At 37.5% G+C, this 18,114-nt stretch overlaps 1 protein-coding gene across 1 annotated transcript; it reads right to left on the bottom strand.

Annotated features, from left to right (window-relative positions):
- Positions 1 to 518: 518 nt before the first annotated feature.
- On the bottom strand, positions 519 to 3,788 carry ajm1 (apical junction component 1 homolog). Its single transcript, XM_014969714.2, has one exon. It carries the CDS (start codon positions 3,786 to 3,788, stop codon positions 519 to 521), a length of 3,270 nt encoding a protein of 1,089 aa, XP_014825200.2.
- Between the last annotated feature and the right edge of the window lie 14,326 nt (positions 3,789 to 18,114).

Here is an 18,114-nt window from a genome sequence, read left to right as displayed (position 1 = left end):
GTTTGAATAAGGTTTCCAGTAACAAGCGTGTTATGATCGATTAAATGCGCTGATACGTCATTGTGCTGCTAAACACATAACGCTGAGTGGAGTGGTGGACCGCTCCAAGATGGCCGCCCTAAATCTCGTCAGCGACAATAGGCGAGAGCGGTCCATGAGGCATCTATTCTTATATTATGTCTGTGGTAAAAACGGTGAGCTTTGCTTAAGTAATTAAAGACACAAGTTTCACTCTCAAGTGGAACTCCTTCAATCAGTGCTCCTCCGCAGCACTGATTAGCTAAGCAATGTGACGTGATCCTCTGCAGCAAGTGATGGCAAAGCGGGGCGCGTCAACACAACTTTACACGAGTGTGTCTTTACCTCCGCGGCAGAGGCTCCGCCGAACCCCTGAGACCGACTCATCGAACCCCTGGGGTTCGATCGAAGCCAGGTTAAGAACCACTGAGCTAGACCAACAGAAATATGTGCAAGAATTTGTATGTATTTCTGTACACTATTTTCAACAAAAGGTGCCCTTATATGATGTCATCAAGCAGATGAGGTGCGCCAACCCAGTCCAGTGTTCTGGGCTCAGAGGCAGCCATGATCATGCACATAAACTGTTTACCAGTCCTCTTATCAATTGGATAAATAGTTGTGGGTGTGAACCTTCTGTTGCTTTCCACAAATTCACAAAGCTGTTGATACACATTTGGGTATTCGTGGCGTAGAAAAACTCCTCTCATTCTCAGTTCCCGTTGTATATTGATAAAACAGATTTCTCGTGCCTTCCGACCTTCCTCTCCTTCCATGTCAATATCAGCCGTTCCTGGAGGTGGTGTAAGGATCAGTGTTTCCATTTCACTCTCTTTCTTGTGAACCTTTCTCTCAGGACTAAAGGAAGCCAATGCAATTTTTGCATATTTTCTAACTGTAGGAGCTTGATTCCTTGGCGATGGCCCATCGGGCAGCTGGTCACCCACAGCAATGGATACATTCAAGATGAAACATTCGTTTGGGTCATATTCTTTACCAGCTTCTTGCAGCTCATTACAGTATTCCCCCAGGTTGTCCTTGAAGCTTTCAAGCTCCCGAAGAGACAGGTATGTAGGAGACATTGGTAAACTATTCAGGCCATACTGCAGGAAGCTACAAGATGAAGAAGGATTTGGAAAGCCAAGGAAGAGAACACCCCTACCTCGAGAAAGGTAGCCAACTTTGGCAATACGGGAGAACGCTTTATGGACTTCAACAGTTTCCCGGCAGTGTTTTATAATATGCCGGCATGTGCTTCCAATTCTTCCATATAAGCAGCTTTCTTTATGTATGTCCCAATCCTCTCTACGACAGTTCCGAGAGCAGTAGTAGGTGTAACAGCTGTGGCAGGATTTAAAATAAAGACAAGCATTGAATAATGTCTCTGTTCTCCGGCACTTATTGTTGGAGCACATCATTGTATCGTCCTCATCTGGACTTTGATCTGGAGAGCATTCCTCTGCGGTCTTCATTGCATCACTTGGCCCATCCATGTCACGAAAAACATCTGGATTAATTTTGATTGAAGTTGGCTGCTTGTCCAGAGGCAGTGGTTCGTCTGTATCTGGCTTTGAGCATTTTCTGGACAGAGATACCGCTTCTTCCTCATCAATTAACTTCTTTAATTGGTCCAAAATCTCCTCACTTGTTCGTCTACTCGGTGGCTTGTAGTCAGTCACAAGATCTGCTAGGAGTTCATCAAGCTGCTCAAGGCTTTGCTGAAGTGAGGCATTATCATGTGTCTTTTCTTTGGTTGAGCTATCAAAGTCATGTAATTCTAGACCCTCAGCATTTCTAGAGTCAAGAATATCCCAACTTGCAGACCGTCCTTCAGCCTTGTTAAGATTTCCTGGCCTAATGTCATTATCAGTAATTGTTATTTCAGGAGTAACAAACCAAAGTTTGCTTGTGGGACTTTTTGACATCTCTGTTGGACTTTTGTCAATAAGTGAGTTATCAGACACTGATAAGGCTGCATAGCGTCTTGGTGAACTGGAAAGATTGACTACCACTGGTTTTGGTTTGTCACCTGTGGCCATAGGCGGCTTCCTGGAGTCCAGAAGATCATCATAGCTCTGACCTCTCTGTACAGGAAGAGGTTGTTCTCTTTCTACACGTGAGTTGAGAATATTGTCCCAAGACCTGGAATAAGATTTGGAATCTGTACCTATTTTTTGAGGTTCTACACATGGATTGGTATACCATGGAGTTAGTACAGGCTCTTGGCGGACTCTGGTTGGAGTGATCTGCGACACATAGGAGGCTGGATTGGTAGAATAACCAGATGCATCAGAGCCATACCAGTCATCAGTTTGTGGTTGAGTGACTCTAGCGTGTCTTCGACCTTCAGTATAATATGCCCTTGCTGGAACATGGTGCTCTGGGGGCACTGCAAACATATCACTGGAATAATAAAATCGTGGTGGTGCTGTCTGAATTTGATAAGTTCTTGGATCATCACCATACAATATACTTGTGGGGGGTGTGCTTATGATGTATGGCCCTGGTTCATTTTCAGCATATGGTTTGGGATATCCTGACTGCACAGAGTAAGGGTGGGTCTCCATTTCGGAATAATATGGTCTAGTAGCTACAGCATGCACTATTCGAGTCCTTGGATCTTGCACGTACTGTACTTTGGGACTGTATGTTTTACCTGGTGTGTAATGCTCATCATGAAAAAAAGATCCTGGTTTTGGAGCAGGAGCAGTCACATATCTGGCTACATCATCTGCATAAAAGAAATTAGTTGGCACATTAGGACTGGAATGAGCTCTATGTCCTCTACCATAATAATCACCAGCAGAAGGCATTCTTTGTAATGGAAGCTCCATGTGATGTAGGTAAGTATTCGGCATACTTCGGGAATATTGATAAGCTTGCCTACTTTCCGCACCCATTGAGTCAGTGGGAGTTGGAGTTCTGGAGTAGGAGAAATGACGTGGCACAGTCAGACTTCTCCCAGTACTGTGATGCCTTTGCCAGGGTATATCCATTGCAGATGTTGTCTGTTTTTGACCTGAATGATGTAATGCCGCATCATCCGGCTTGATGTCCACTCGACACCTAACATGGGGGCTACTTGCTGATTTATCTAGACTTCCATCCTCAAATTTATCAGAAGCATAGTGTGGTGAATATCTACTGCTGTCACCAATTTGAGGCTGCAGCTTAATGGGATGTACTTCATGCATATGAGTCCTTGTTGCTGCATGAGATGACTCTCTAAGTGGGGATGCTTCAGCTCTCCAGCGAGAATCTCTTGGAACCCTTTGGGACTCTCTTCCTTTCCTTCCTGATGATGAGTAACCTTCAAAAGTCACAGGAGTGAGGCCAGTCTGAACACGAGAGGCACTTTTTGACCTGGTCCTTCTTTTATTTTCATGGACAACTACCTCACTTGCCCTTTCTGCAATCACTGATTGAGGAGTTAATCTGTGACTGAAAATGTCTGGAGCAGAAAAACGGTATCTCTGGTGGCGACCCAGGGCATTCCAAGCAACATCTGGGTTGGCTGCATGTCTATCAGCTTTTCTGTATGGGGACTCCATTGAGGACTTGTGTGATTTTGGGTACTCCAATGACTTATAGTCAAAGGTTCGACAGTGCCTCTTATTAACTTTGCTCTGACTGTCCTCCAGTGTAATGCAATTTATAAAATCACATTGTTTGGAGGGTTGCAAAGATTTGTAGTGGGTCGATATAGGAATCACTTTTATGTCTTGATGCACAGTTGATACCAGTATATCAGGTGGGTCTGTGCGTGTCATCTTAAAGGGATTCCTTTAGTTTTCTCCATGAAGTTGCCTCAATATTGTGGTAACCTAAGGAGGCAAACAAACAGACAATCATTTTTCTTTCTGTTTACGTTACATGAAAAGACATTTACAAGGCGTTGTCTAGCAGGACATTTTAAAGTTACACTTATGAAAAACAGTGAGAATAATTACATATCAAGTCAAATCACTTTTTTTAGCTCACCAAAAGTGATTTACTAGCCATGCAGGGGCAGTGCATCATTACTCACATATAAAATCCAAAGTATTAAGTAAAATTACTTGTATTAAACTCAACTTAACTCATCTAAAGTTTAAGAACTAAAGTCTAACTTACATCAAATGTTCATTACTTCCCTTCAGCAAACTAAGTGGTAAAACAAAAAATCTACAGTGATGTAAAAAAGTGTTTGCCCCTTCCTGATTTCCTATTTTTGCATGTTGGTTATTATGTTGGTTACGTATTTCAGAACATCAAACCAATTGAAATATTAGTCAAAGACAACACAAGTAAACACAAAAAGCTGATTTTAAATGAAGGTTTTTATTATTAAAGCAGAACATTTTTTAAATCTATGTGACAAAGTGAACAATGTGAAAAAGTGATTGCTCAACCAAGAAACTGTGGTGAAGCTTCCCAGGAGTGACTAGTAAACCAAAATTACCCCAAGAGTACAGCAGTGACTCACTCAAGAAGTCTTAAGGAAACCAATGACCACAATAAAGAACTGCATGCCTCACTTGCCTCAATTAAGTTCAGAGATAATGCCTCCATCATAAGAGACTGGACAAAAATAGCTTCCATGGGACAGAGGTAAAATGAAAACTAGCAAAAAACGTAAAACAAAAAGACCCCATTAATAAAGGTCCTCTCATTTTTTCAGACAGATCTTGATGATCCCCAAGACTTTTGGGACAACATTCTGTGGACTGTTGGGATGAAAGCAGAACTCTTAGAACCTTCTAAGATGTAATGGGACACACCTGTGTGTCCCATTACATCTGGCATAAAATTAATACCACATCTGATAGAATAGATTATCAGATGTTTACATAATAGTACAAAAAGTGTTAATAAAACATATAAAAATAAGATTAACAAAAACATGAGAATTCTGTACCATTGTTTCATATCATTAAACTTCTTATCATCATCATTTGAAAATCACCATCCCTGTTAATGTTAATGTAGCAGTGGTAGATGTAACATGTTTCACCATTACCAATAAAGTTAAGATTTAGGCTATCAAAAAGTGCTGAAGGATATGCAGAGGAACATAATGAATACCACTTCTTCAACACAATTTTACAACCCCTCCAAAAGACAACTATGGGTAAATTCTGGCACTGGGTGTAACACAAAAACTGCAATAACTAAACAGTTGATATCAGTAGCAAAAGAGTTTATTTTACAATTTAGGTACAATCTGAATCACAAAAGAAAGAAAAAACAGGGACGCTTTAAGCTTCAGGGTCTCCAAAGCCCTGAAGCTTAAACCCCCTTTTAACTCTAAAATAAAACAACCACTTTCTAGAGAACTGAAAAGGGTACAAATCCTGAAATCCCTGGCTATCCACAAACCAGGAGAAAAACAGTTTAGAACAAAAATGGCAGAGAACCCCTACCAGCTTCCAGCTTCATTTAAGTCACCACAGACTGTTGTCTGTCACCATTACAGACTGCTGACTGTTGTCAGCAGACAGACAAGATCACTGCAGATCAACGCCCAGGGAAAGGGGGCCTGACATCTCTTGCATGGAGCTCTTTATGGAGTGGCTGACGAGCTCAAACACATTTTCACCTGTGGTAGCCAGGTAGAGCTGAAACACGAAGAGAGAGAGAGCTCATGAAGAGAGCCCTACAGGTCAGTGACCATAACTCACAACCACCGTAACATTCCGGTCAGTGAGCAATATATAGCAGTTTTTCATGATCTACGTATTGCACTGCAACACAGAAATACTGGAACTGGATCCCTAGCCCCAGGAAAACCTAATTCTGCTTCTCTGTTTTAAACTCTACAGTCGACAAATCCCTCTTAGCGTTTTATCAATACCTAACATATTATATATATATAATTACCTTTTATATTTTGATGCTGTTTGTAACATGCAAAACTGGATACAAAGAGAAGATGTGCATAAACCGACGAGTCATGTTCAAGAATTGGGTACTTTATATATGAAAACTTGTGCAACTTGTGTTATTAGTCAAATTCTTCCTATCTATAGCATGCTACATGTCATTGTTTTACTCAAAATAAAGACTAGTATTAGAATTAGGTTGTGTTTCAGGCAGAAAGCTGTGCTTTGTTGGTGCTTGATGACCCACAACTCTACAAAGAAAAAAGCTTTTAAGAGAGGATCCAGTTATTGGTTCTTTCAATCCTGGGGAGGATATGGAACTGTGTTATTCTGGTTCCATGAGCCTGTAGAAATGAGTCTGACATTGTAAGCATAGTGTACAAGAAGTTAGAGTGATATAAATTCTGTATACTGCACTTTGTCATTTGCACTTAAGTATGTTTTTGTGTGCTTGGAAACAGTGCTTGGAAACAATGTTTTTTACAGTAGCAAATCTAGTAGATGCTTAACAATTGTTAATAATAATAATAATAATAATAATAATAATAATAATAATAATAATAATAATAATACATGTTGCCTACCAATCTGTGTATTGGTGTATAAATGTGTGTGTTTCTGAATGTGTCAAGCACTTTGAGTAATCAAAATGATTGGAAAAGCGCTATATATGTTTAGTCCATTTACCAATTTACCAATAACAATAATAATTGTTGCTAATAATTGTCGCTCACATTCTGTGTTGTGAAAATTAGTTGTGACCCATAATATTCACATGTACTAATTTCTTAATTAGTACGTGTATAATTTAATATATTTCTTTGATTGAAACATATTCAATCAAAGAATGATGAAAAAAAAACTCAGATCCAAATGACCATAGCTGATCTGGTCTTCAAGCCCATAAGAGATGCCTAGTCCTTTGCCTTTGGTTATGCCAAACTCTAATTAAGACAGAATCTTGTTCAAACTTTGGAAGTCTGATCTTTATTTAGAAAATGAATAATTAAAAAAAATAAGAATCACTCTTTTCTTAAGCTGCAGCCACATTGTTTTTGATTTTGAAATGTGTACTGGCATATCAATAAACACTTCTTTTATAGGTACATGTGTAAAAAATTGGGCATGTTTTGTGAACTATTATGTATGTGAACTGTTTTTATAGTTTACAATCTTACCCTCTTAATATATTACATGTGTAATGGGACGATGACCACCCAAAATTGACTGGCCACCTTTGCTTTCAGAGCATTTAACCTTCAATGCTCTGAAAGTTCAATGCTAACTACACACTAACTTCCTGTTTGCCTCAGACACAATCTGGATGCTAAAGGCAGCACTTTGGCTGTCATTGCTGAATTCTGTTTTATTCTTCTTCAGGTCAGTACACAGTGAAAACACACCAAAACTACTCTATGTTTACCTCTTATTGGACCAGTAGATAGTACTGTGTTGCAGTTCCTATGCACCATTCTAATAGTTGTAATGTTCTATTAGCTGAGGCAGGATGTCAACAACCACTGGGGACCTTTTGTAGGGTTAGATCATTAGAAGATCGTGATATCTTAGGTTTAGGAGTTTTATTTTGCCTTTGTTCGAACAATATTCGGTGCATATTGCTTGTTGACTCATAAAGAAGCTCAGAGAATGAAGCGAGTCCAGCTGAAGTTAAAGGTAGAGAAACTATTCTTTGTTTACAAAGTGTGGGAATTCATAGGTTAAAGTTGAAACAATTCCATGTTAAATTCCATATATTTTTCTAAGTCTTGTACTGGTAAAATCAGTGTACACTTTGATGTTTAGACCAGTTAAAAGGCAACTAAATGCAGTAAAGTTTTAAACCAGTTGATTTATCCCATCTAAATCTAACCTTCATTGAGTGCAGGATGGTAATGTGAAAAATGAAATGCATAAAGTTTATTATTACTGGTGAAAAAGTAAATAAGGTTTATTAAACAAAAGTAATGTGAAGCATTAATATTGTACACTATAAAAGGCTTGTTAGTTAACAAATAAATGAGATGTAATCTGGATGCTAAAGGCAGCGCTGTTTTATTTTACTTGAAATTATGATTATCACTGTTGCAGCAGTCCTGACACTGCTGTCAGGACTGTTTTAGTGAAAATGATATGGTAATATGTATGAAATAGTTAAAAAAAACAACCAAAAAAAACATTTCTTTGTTCTTTCTCGTTGGTCCAAAACTAGTAGAAGAAATTCTGCGAATGATAATATTGTAATAGAAATAAATGTCTGTACTATATTTGTACTATATTTGTTAAACCAGTTAATGAAAGTGAAGTTATAAATATTGTTAATGCTGAAAAATCATAATCTGATTATGACATTGATATGCTATTGGTAAAAAAAAAAAGTAATTGAGTGGTCTTCTAACATTCTTACTTGTATTTATAATTTATCTGTATTAACTGGTCAGTTTCACAATAGTATGAAAATTGCTAAAGATTTATCTCTGGAGATAAAAACCACTTCACAAATTACCATCTTGTTTCTCTTCTACAATTTCCCAAAATCCTGGAAAAGCTGTTCAATAGCAAACTAGACAATTTTATTGAAAAACATCAATTACTTGTGAATCATCAATATGGCTTCCAAAGTAAATGATCAGCATCACATGCACTAATTGAATTTATTGCGGATATTACTAACTACACACACAAATACTTTGCTTGTAAAGTCTAATTTACAGTATTTAAATTGCAGTACATTGTGAAATATCAAACTGTACTATTTATGTATAAAATATTTTAGAATCTGTTACCTAAACAGTTTCAGGAAATGTTTTATGAAAGGGAGGGTGGGTACAACTTAAGGGGAACACTGAATTTCAAAATATGCAGATGTTCATATGTTCTTAGATGTTCATCTAAGAAAAGATTTTGCAACACTGTAACTGGAGTCAAACTATGGACCGAACTGAATATGGAACTAAAACAATGCCCAAGCATCAACCAGTTTAAAAGTAAATACAAAACTATGTTACTCACATTTGTAGATGGAAGAAGGGGATTAGAAATATTAGTTTTATATATATACATACATACTTTTTAAAGTTGAATATATGTGACATCTGATATTTTATTTTACCTCTACTTAAACCTACAACTTTCACGTGATAAAACAGAATAAGATAATGCATATTCAAATACCTTTTTTTTTTCTTTTCTGATAAAAAAAAAATATTTAGCAGAATCAAGAAAATGACTGTAGGTTTCAGGAGAAACAGGATTAGATCAAACATGGGAGGACAAGTGGAGGTGGAGATGTTCATCTGGACAACAGACTAGACTCTGATGCTGCAGCAGCATTAGAGTCGGTGAGGCTCTGATGCTGCAGCAGCGGCATCTGATAAAGATGGCTGGTTCTGTTCTTGTTCTTTTCTGGGGTCGACTGTGGAACAGAGTGAAATGATGGTGCAAAGAAGGATTCTACATAAAATTTTACAAATTACAGAAAGCATCCTCTTCATGAGACTGTTATACAGCAACAATGTCTTCATTCCAAGGTTTCTGTTTATGCTTTTATGTTTGCCTTTTCATAGATTTTGCCACAAACTCAAAAAACAGATCCAAAGAAATCAGATTGCTTTTTCTGATTTCTTTTTATCTTTTCAGACCTTTGGACTTCAAAGGATCTGTAAAACAGCTTTTCCCAGCTGCTATTGATAGAGTGCACTGATTGTTATTTATTGCAATGTATACTTTGAAATCCATCCATGTTGTTATCTGCTTATTTCATCATATGAAGGACTTTCAGAGCTTATACATTGTTTCTTATTTATAACTCGGCAACCATTTGTAGTTCCTACTGAAATCCCCAAATTATGTAAACAAAACATTTAGAGTAATTGGGGCATCTATTAGGGTCCACCAAGCAACTGACTAGTGCTCACAAGACAGAAGTCACCTCAACAAGAAATATTGTGATGTTTTAATGTTGTGAGATCTTGTTACATATGTGAATATTTAATGTTATTGTAATTAAAAAGTTCATTGATAGTTTTATTCTCTTCATTTATCAAAACATTTATGAAAACTCCCAAAACTTCTTAAAAAATCAGCCACTGTGAAAATATTTGAATGCCAAAGAAATGAAAAGTGAGTGTGGCCAAATAGCAATTTGGCCACACTCACACTCTAGCACTGAGGAGCACCTCAGTGCTAGACACAGCCAGGCCAGAAGTCTGACTTTGGTACAAATTCAAAGTCTCTTTGTGAGATAATAAAGGCTATTTCTATTTTATGTTATTTAAAGTGTTTTGGAAATGTTTTACAAATTTTGGAATCCAAAATTAGGCTTTCAATTCTGACATTGTTGACATTGTGACATTAAAACTGATCAAAAACAATGAGTTTTCTTGTTTTCTACAGGGAGTGGTCAGACATCAAACTTGCCTTTTCACCATAAAAGTATGCTTTTATGGTGAAAACCATACTTTTCACCATAAAAGTTATGGTGAAAACTTTTAAAACCACAAGTTTTACGGTGAAAACTTGCCTTTTCACCATAAAAGTATGCTTTTATGGTGAAAAGGCAAGTTTGATGTCATAACCTTCACATAGAATTTCACTGTTATGGGGTGCTGTGATGGCACAGGGACAATGTGCAGTCCATGCATGGAGGCCCTAGTTGTTGACATATCTGTCACAGGTTAAAGTCCCGGCCTGATGACCTTTGCTGAATGTCTTCCCTTTCTCTTGCAACTCACTTTCCTGTCTGACAACTGTTAAACAAAGGCTACTGGAGCAAACAAATCTTAAAAAGAATTTGCAGTTACACCAAAATTGGTGAGCTTGATCCATTTCAGTTGCCCAGTGACATTATATGATAATTTCCTGCCCTCACCAAAGCCCAGCTCCCTGGCAACAAGTAGTTATATTTTCACTTAAAAAGGATCCCTTTCTTACCCTCTCAACCTAATCCATATCAAATTGAATCAGATGTGTAACAAAAAGTTGGTCTCATGGAGGACGTTACCAGGGCAGTGAGGTGCAGTCTGACATTTGGTTATGTTTATGTTTATGTTTATATTTAGCCCAAATTTCCACAAATCATTTCATTTGCACCAAACTGAAGATATTAATCTAGGAAAAAATCTGGTGAGTGTGGCAAAATACCTTCACAGCAGCCCACAGAGGCATTAAAACAATCAGGCTCAAGTTTTCGTCAAGGATAATGAAATTTGGTACACATTTGGCGGGTTTAAATCCAAATACCTGCAAAGAAGTCTCTTGAAGCCATGATCCAAACCCCCACAGTAAGCTGGCCATTTTGATCCTCTAACACAGTTTACGTTTGACTGAACTCATCCTACAGATTTCCATTAAAGACTTAAAAATTACTCAAACGCTAATAATCAAAAGCTAGAAAAAACGTTTCAGTAAAAAGTTTTTACTATGCTAAAAATTGTCGCCAAATCACATAAAACTGGTCATGAATGAACTTTGTCAACCCACAAACAGACACTGTTCATGATATAAGTGAAACTGCATGTAGTTGCAGATAACTACAAATGTCATATTCCAAATCCTACAAGAAATCTTCACTAATCTTTCGCCACCAAAAAGGAAGAGACTAAAACTTCTATTAGAAGATTTCAGCCATTTTCAAGTCTTCACATCAGGCAAGAACTGAAAACAAGTGAATAATTAAAAGTTTTAATTATTATTATTAGGCCCAAGCAGCTAAGTGCAACAAATATGTATTGCAATATAGTGTTTATTTTTATCATGCTTCCGTCAAATTCATGGGCTTTTTGAGTCCTAAACATATATGAAAACTCACCAAACTTGGCGGACGCATAAAGTATGTATTTTAAGGTCGTCACAAAAGTCAGTTAAAGGAGAGCGTTCCACGGCCCATTGGACTCTCAATGAGTAGGCGGGTTTAAATCCAAATGCCTAATATGGAACCATACCAGAGCTATGGCAAACATGACACACCAATATGTCTTGTACTTATAGTGGTGTTTTTCTGTCAATCAATCAACTGACTGTGCTGTGTGACACCATAATTGTACTATATCATTTTCTTATCAACCTCATGGGAAGAGGGCCCATGAACAGTACTGTATTGGTCGGTTGTATGGGCTACTTTTACAATGGAAACAGACAAAACAGGATACCGAACCCCACTGATCCCCAGCTGAAACAAAACAAAACAGTGACAGCTGGTCTCTTACCAAATATCTGGGTTTTGTGCAATTAATGAATCTAGTAACACTTTGTCTAACACAGTCAATAAGAATGTGGTCAAGATTCATGCACAGACTGCAATAATATTACTAGTAAAATAGACACATTTGTAGCCTAAGGATACCTTCTGGTGAAGTGACAAATGCATATTAAAGGAGTTCAACAGGAGTAAAGTAGGGCCAGTGGAATGAAGAGAAAATTACTTATAATTGTTTTGTTGCAATGCTACAAGTTTGCAACAAAACAAGCTTGTAGCATTTTTGTGGGAATATGTTAAAATATTCTTTATTGATGTGTTGTTGATGTCTATAGTCACTTACCAGAATTGCATGTGTTATTTGGATTTTTGTTGTTTCTATTTCCTCCTTAAGATATTACCAAACTGATAAGAGATTTCCAGTGAACCCTGACTGCCAAAGGCAGACATGTTTAAGACAGGAGCCAAGATATCATGATTTAATTCTTTTCAGATTTTGTTGAATGATTTTTTTTCTCCATATTTGGTTCTGATGGTTTCACCCAGCAAGAATTGAAGTAGTTACAACCTGAAAAGAAGCCACCTTGCATAAATATCCTGATTATGCTACATCTCCTAAAAGATGTAGCACAATCATTATTTAGGCCTCATCATGCTAGAGACCTAAAGCATGAAGATATTTGTTTAAAGTCTTAATTTTGTTATCTGGTGTGTTATTACGTGAAGATCTCAGTAAAAGAATCCGAGAGTTTTTGTTTACCCACATTTAAACCTGGGTTGTAATGATTAATCAGCAGACACTATAGCACTGGCTCCTGCCCTAATTTAATGTGAAATATTTCTGCATAGCCTTGTCTACAGCATCAAGCTCTCACCAATGCTCTCTCGAGTTTTTATTTTATTTTTAAGAACAGTCATCAAAGCACCGATTCAGCCTCTGCAGCAGTCCCACACTGACGGCCTGCAGTCTGTGAAATAAAATAAACTTGAGCCGCCGAGCGCAGACATCCTAATGATCGTCGCATTGAGGCGCTGAGCTTGCAAACGCTGCACGTTGGGAGTACTGCATGAATAGCCGCTGCCCGGAGCCAGAATCCTGATGAGGATGATGTCAGTGTTCGAAGATGGGAAAACAGCTAGTAATGAACCGCCTGATTCTTCACCGCTTTACTGCATGCTCAGAGCGCAAAGCCCGACACTCACTGCACGCTGCAAATGAATTCAGACGAATATTGTTGCAGATTTAAGCCTGCCCAGTTCACACCGTGTAATGACAGATAAATCAAGAATAAGTAATGCCGCAGTTGCAGAAGATAGAAAGCTTCACGTGATCAGTCACCGCACACATCAGTGAGCTTACAGCCCAAATATATAAATAAATGAAGCTTCACGTCTTACCGCATTGATCCCAGCTCCTGCTTGTCCATATTTTGTCAGGCCAGAGCGCTGGTGTTCTCCCAATGACGACATCTGATATGTGCACAAGGTGAAACTGCAATGTGCACCTTATTAGTCAGACAGACTCCAGGGGAGAATTCTTCCTTTCGTCCTGATCTTACATCGCCAGTGAATCTCTGCGCAACACAGCTGCGCAGACCCGTCGCAGCGTCCGCGTTGATGTGGCCGCAACCACAACCCTATCCTCCCCCCGTCCCTTCTTCCATTCCGACTCCATGATAGCAGGCGCTCAGGACAGGGAGATCAGTTTTGTGTAATAATTTTTGAAGGATGTTGACTGGCGATTATTTAAAACATCATTAAAATATTTATATCTGAATCTTTCCATTCAGATAGAAATATTTGTTTCTGTCGAACAATGGCAGCAGGGGAGTTTCTTCGGGGGGTTTCAGTCCCAGTTTCATGCAGGTCTGAAGACATGTATGGTGGTGCATGTCTTCACCATGAGAAATTTTAATTTTTGTGGAATTTTAAAGGTTAATGCAAAAATACTTGTGCAAATAAGAAGTTGGGTTCAGAGGCTTTTTCTAGACCAAATTTACCACAGGAATCAGGGTGGTCTGTGCTTTTTCATGGAGGCAATTAAAAAAAGAATGAAACAAAAACAGGACAATATTTCATCATTTAATATGTAAGTGAGCCAAAAAGCCACTTGTGTCAGCTGCAGGTCTGTTTTGTTAGAATGTTTTCCTTCATTCTTATAACTTGATTGTCATGTTATCCAAACTAGCAACGCACATTAATAAAATAATATTGATAATAGAGAACTGTATTTATAAAACCGCATTTTTCCTAAGACCTGATAAACTTTTTTAATATAGAAAAAATAAACTGTTACTGTTGTTTTTTAAATTGTTATTCATATTATATCAGCTAATAATTGTATGTAACATTTAATCCAAACTCAACATCCTAAGCAAATTACTATGGTTTACCATAATAGTTGACCAAAAACACAATAAGAAACTGAAGCAATCATAGCAAAATATTCTGTACTGTACTGTGTTAGCCTTAGGAGGTGATTGAGGGATGAAGAGATGTCTGGTTCTTTATTCTTATGAATTACTTGTGTTAAGAGAGGACAAATTCTTGAACTTTAAAAACCTTTTGACTCTTTAAATCCTCTCTTATGCCCGGGTTCAGAAAAATGCTGTGCGCAAAGACTGAGATCACGCAGAGATAACAACGTCACAATAATCAGCATTTATTCAAGACAGATGCATACTATGACCAGACAAACATCACAAAACATCAGAAACCTCAGAGCACAAACAACACATGAATTTACCTGAGAGAGAAAAAGACAAAAGATGGAAACGACAAACAAAAAGCAAAGACGTCTTTGGAGAAGTTGCAAGAGCAAAATCTGATTTGTTACTTCTGTGTAGAAAGTTTTATCTTCTTTTCTTTAATTTATTCAAATAAGGCGAATCTTTGCTCATCCAACCAGGAGCTATCTCTGACCCTCTATATGAAGCCAGAAACCCCTGCCGTGTTAACGGACTTTCACAGATGAGTGTGAAAAGCTAGAACTTCTCCTGTATTGTTTTCCCACACAGACAAAAGGCAATTCAAACAATCCTAGCAAACCATCTGCTGTAACTACAGGTAATTAAAGGTCAAAAAGTCAGAATACATTACTAAATTCAAAACCACAATTAGGCCATTTGAATCAAGACATGCTAAGTTTTAAAACTAGCTTATTTTAAATTTATTTCCTCAACACTTGCTACATTTTTTGTCTCTAAAGTTACAGCCATTTAAAATCAGAGATGTTTTTTATTGAGTAACAGTTGAATATGTAATCATGCATATAATTTGCAATTCACAAGAAGAATTGCTTTTAAGACTATTAAATTGAATATTACATTTAATGTGTATTTTTATTTATTTATATATATTTTTTGACAAATCATATTGCAATAAAAAGTTACCATCTTGGAAATGTGGCAGTGTTCACAGAGCAAGCTGAATTTGTTGTTAAAAAATGTAAAGTATTGAAATAATTTTTATTTTACTCTACCGAACATGTGAGGATACATCGAATTTTCAAGTTCGATGAATCCTCGAACTTGAATTCATCGAACTCAAGTTCGATGAACTCAAGCTTTGCTTTGCTTTCCAAAGCAAAAAAAAGTGCTTTTTGCTTTGGAAAAGCAAAAAACACTTATTTAAAGTACATTTAAAATAAATCTGCAGTTGTTATAATTGTACTTTTTAGCAGTACAAATGCCTAAAACAGTGACCGGTCCGCCATTTGGATGTCGAAGTTGCGACACATTCGAGCATGTGTTCACTTTGATTGAGTACACACTTCATGGAGGGGCGTAGGATGCCGTGTTCAAAATAGACCCTTTTCACAGACAACATCCGTTTTGACTCGATCCAGTGTATCTTTAGTTCCGGTGTGTGTAGTTAACCAGCTATCTAACACTTAAATGCTGTTATTATTAACCTTACCTTTTATTATATCCTTAAGATAATGAGTACCCCTGAATTTTTCAGTCTGGTTTTCCGAAGCAAAATCACACCGCTTTGAGTTATGACCATAGACATAATATATGTCTATGGTCATATATTATGACCATAGACATATGGTCATAATGTATTATTATCAACTATTTGTTATATCTTTATTATGGCCCCGCATTGGCCGCTCCGGCGCAGGAAATACGGCGGCCATCTTGGAGCGGTGTACCTTCCTACTTTGCTCAATCAAAACAGTAGAAGATGCCTCAGCACTGAGGGATATTGTTGTTCGGATCTATGGATTATTGATGCGAGGGCTCCACAAACAACATTTCACAAGTAAGATGGACATATTATTGTGTATATATTGTGATTAGAATATTACTTTACTGTATTTATGTCCACCGGCGAGATACCAGCTAATATTAGCTACAGTACTTGGTGTAATACGGGTTCAGCCCCGCTATGAAGGCTAACTGAGATTCTGCAAATCTAAAAAAACTAATTATTCTCTAACATTGACTTAGATTATCTGACACAAGAGCCTATATTAGAAATGAAACAATATATTATAAAACTTATATTATGTGGTATAACATTCACCGGCAAAGTTTACACATGTGGTAAAGACTATTATTTATATTCTTTCACTCTGTCAAAAGTAAGATACATCCTAAATCTTCCGTTTTTGTTTTGAAAGTTTCATAAAGATACGATGTGAGGAAGAAGAGGGAAATATCATTAAAGAGAGACGGATTCACTGCAGCACGGATGAATCTCACATCGGATTTTGGACTCGGCTGAAAAACATAAACACACACATATATATATATATATATATATATATATATATATATATATATATATATATATATATATATATATATATATATATATATATATATCAGTGTTGTGTTCAAGACCACCTAACCTGAGACCAAGACAAGACCAAGACCAGAGTGTATCGAGACCGAGACAAGACTGTTAGGTAAATTGTATTAATTTAGGTAAATTGTATTATTATCAACTATTTGTTATATCTTTATTATGTTCTTAGCTTATGTATTCTTACTTATTTAGTTTAGTCATATGTTTTAAGGAATGTTTCTGTATTGTTAATCACTCTGGCTTGCTTTCTCAGAAGGCCTCTCTGAAGAAGAGCAGTGACAGCAGCTCTTCACAGAACGGCCTGCTTTGACCTCTTAGATAGCTATAAAACCATCGCCGTGAAGATTCACAACTTGTCCTGTTTGATCCTGGGTCAGGAACTAGATAAGCTAGTGCGAGATAAATTGTGTTGTTAGTTAGCGATAATCTTGGCGCTGTGACTGTGTGATGAAGTGTCTTTTCCCCTCCCTTTAGAGTTACAGCGCTCTCTGTGATGAGGGATCCTAAAGACAATAAAAAGAGAGGGGCAGGCAAATGTGCTTCAGAGCAGGAGATTTGTAACTGAAAGCACATCTCTGTCTGTTCTCCTCGCGAGTATTAAGAATCTAACTTTCTCTTGTCTTTCCTGTGTTATGTGCTGTGTTTAATAGGTGTCAACTCTGACAAAGACCAAGACTTTTGGGGTCCGAGACCAAGTCAAGACCAAGACCGAGGGGAGTCGAGACCGAGTCAAGACCAAGACCAGCGGCTCGTGCTACATGACACAATAAAATGTAAAATATGATCGAAATTGCTTCTCAAAATAATCTGAAAGATCCATATTACCATAAAACACATAGATATTAAATACTTAATACATTTTACCAATATTAAATATTCCATTTCTGTGCTAAAAAGTGTGATGGTCTCGTGCCATCCCTAAAAACATAACGCCCTGGGCATTTGCCCATATTGCTCATGTAAGAAACCACCACTGTCTGCACAATTAAACATAGCAACTGAGGCAATGCCCTGACGGTAAATAACGCTCAACCATGAACACTGACCAAGGAGCAACAAGCAAGAAGTGACCAAACAGAAGGCGCTCATCGTGACTGTTTTCACTCTCTATCCCAGTACATGAAGCCAGGTAGTCTGACACCATGGCAGACATTACAGCTGCCACTTTGAACAAAAATAATCAAAGAGCATTGTGCATGCTCTTTCGTTCTTGTGTTTTAATTATTA

The sequence above is a fragment of the Poecilia mexicana genome, unplaced genomic scaffold (assembly GCF_051168715.1).
Source record: "Poecilia mexicana isolate PSO_F unplaced genomic scaffold, ASM5116871v1 scaffold_12, whole genome shotgun sequence".
In the NCBI taxonomy this organism is placed as follows: domain Eukaryota; kingdom Metazoa; phylum Chordata; class Actinopteri; order Cyprinodontiformes; family Poeciliidae; genus Poecilia; species Poecilia mexicana.
Note: the sequence above shows the minus strand (reverse complement) of the source record. Positions and strands in the feature narration are given on the sequence as shown.

What these genes read in the sequence shown, in the direction of transcription:
- ajm1 (XM_014969714.2), bottom strand. Translation starts at nt 3,788, where the DNA reads ATGACACGCACAGACCCACCTGATATACTGGTATCAACTGTGCATCAA.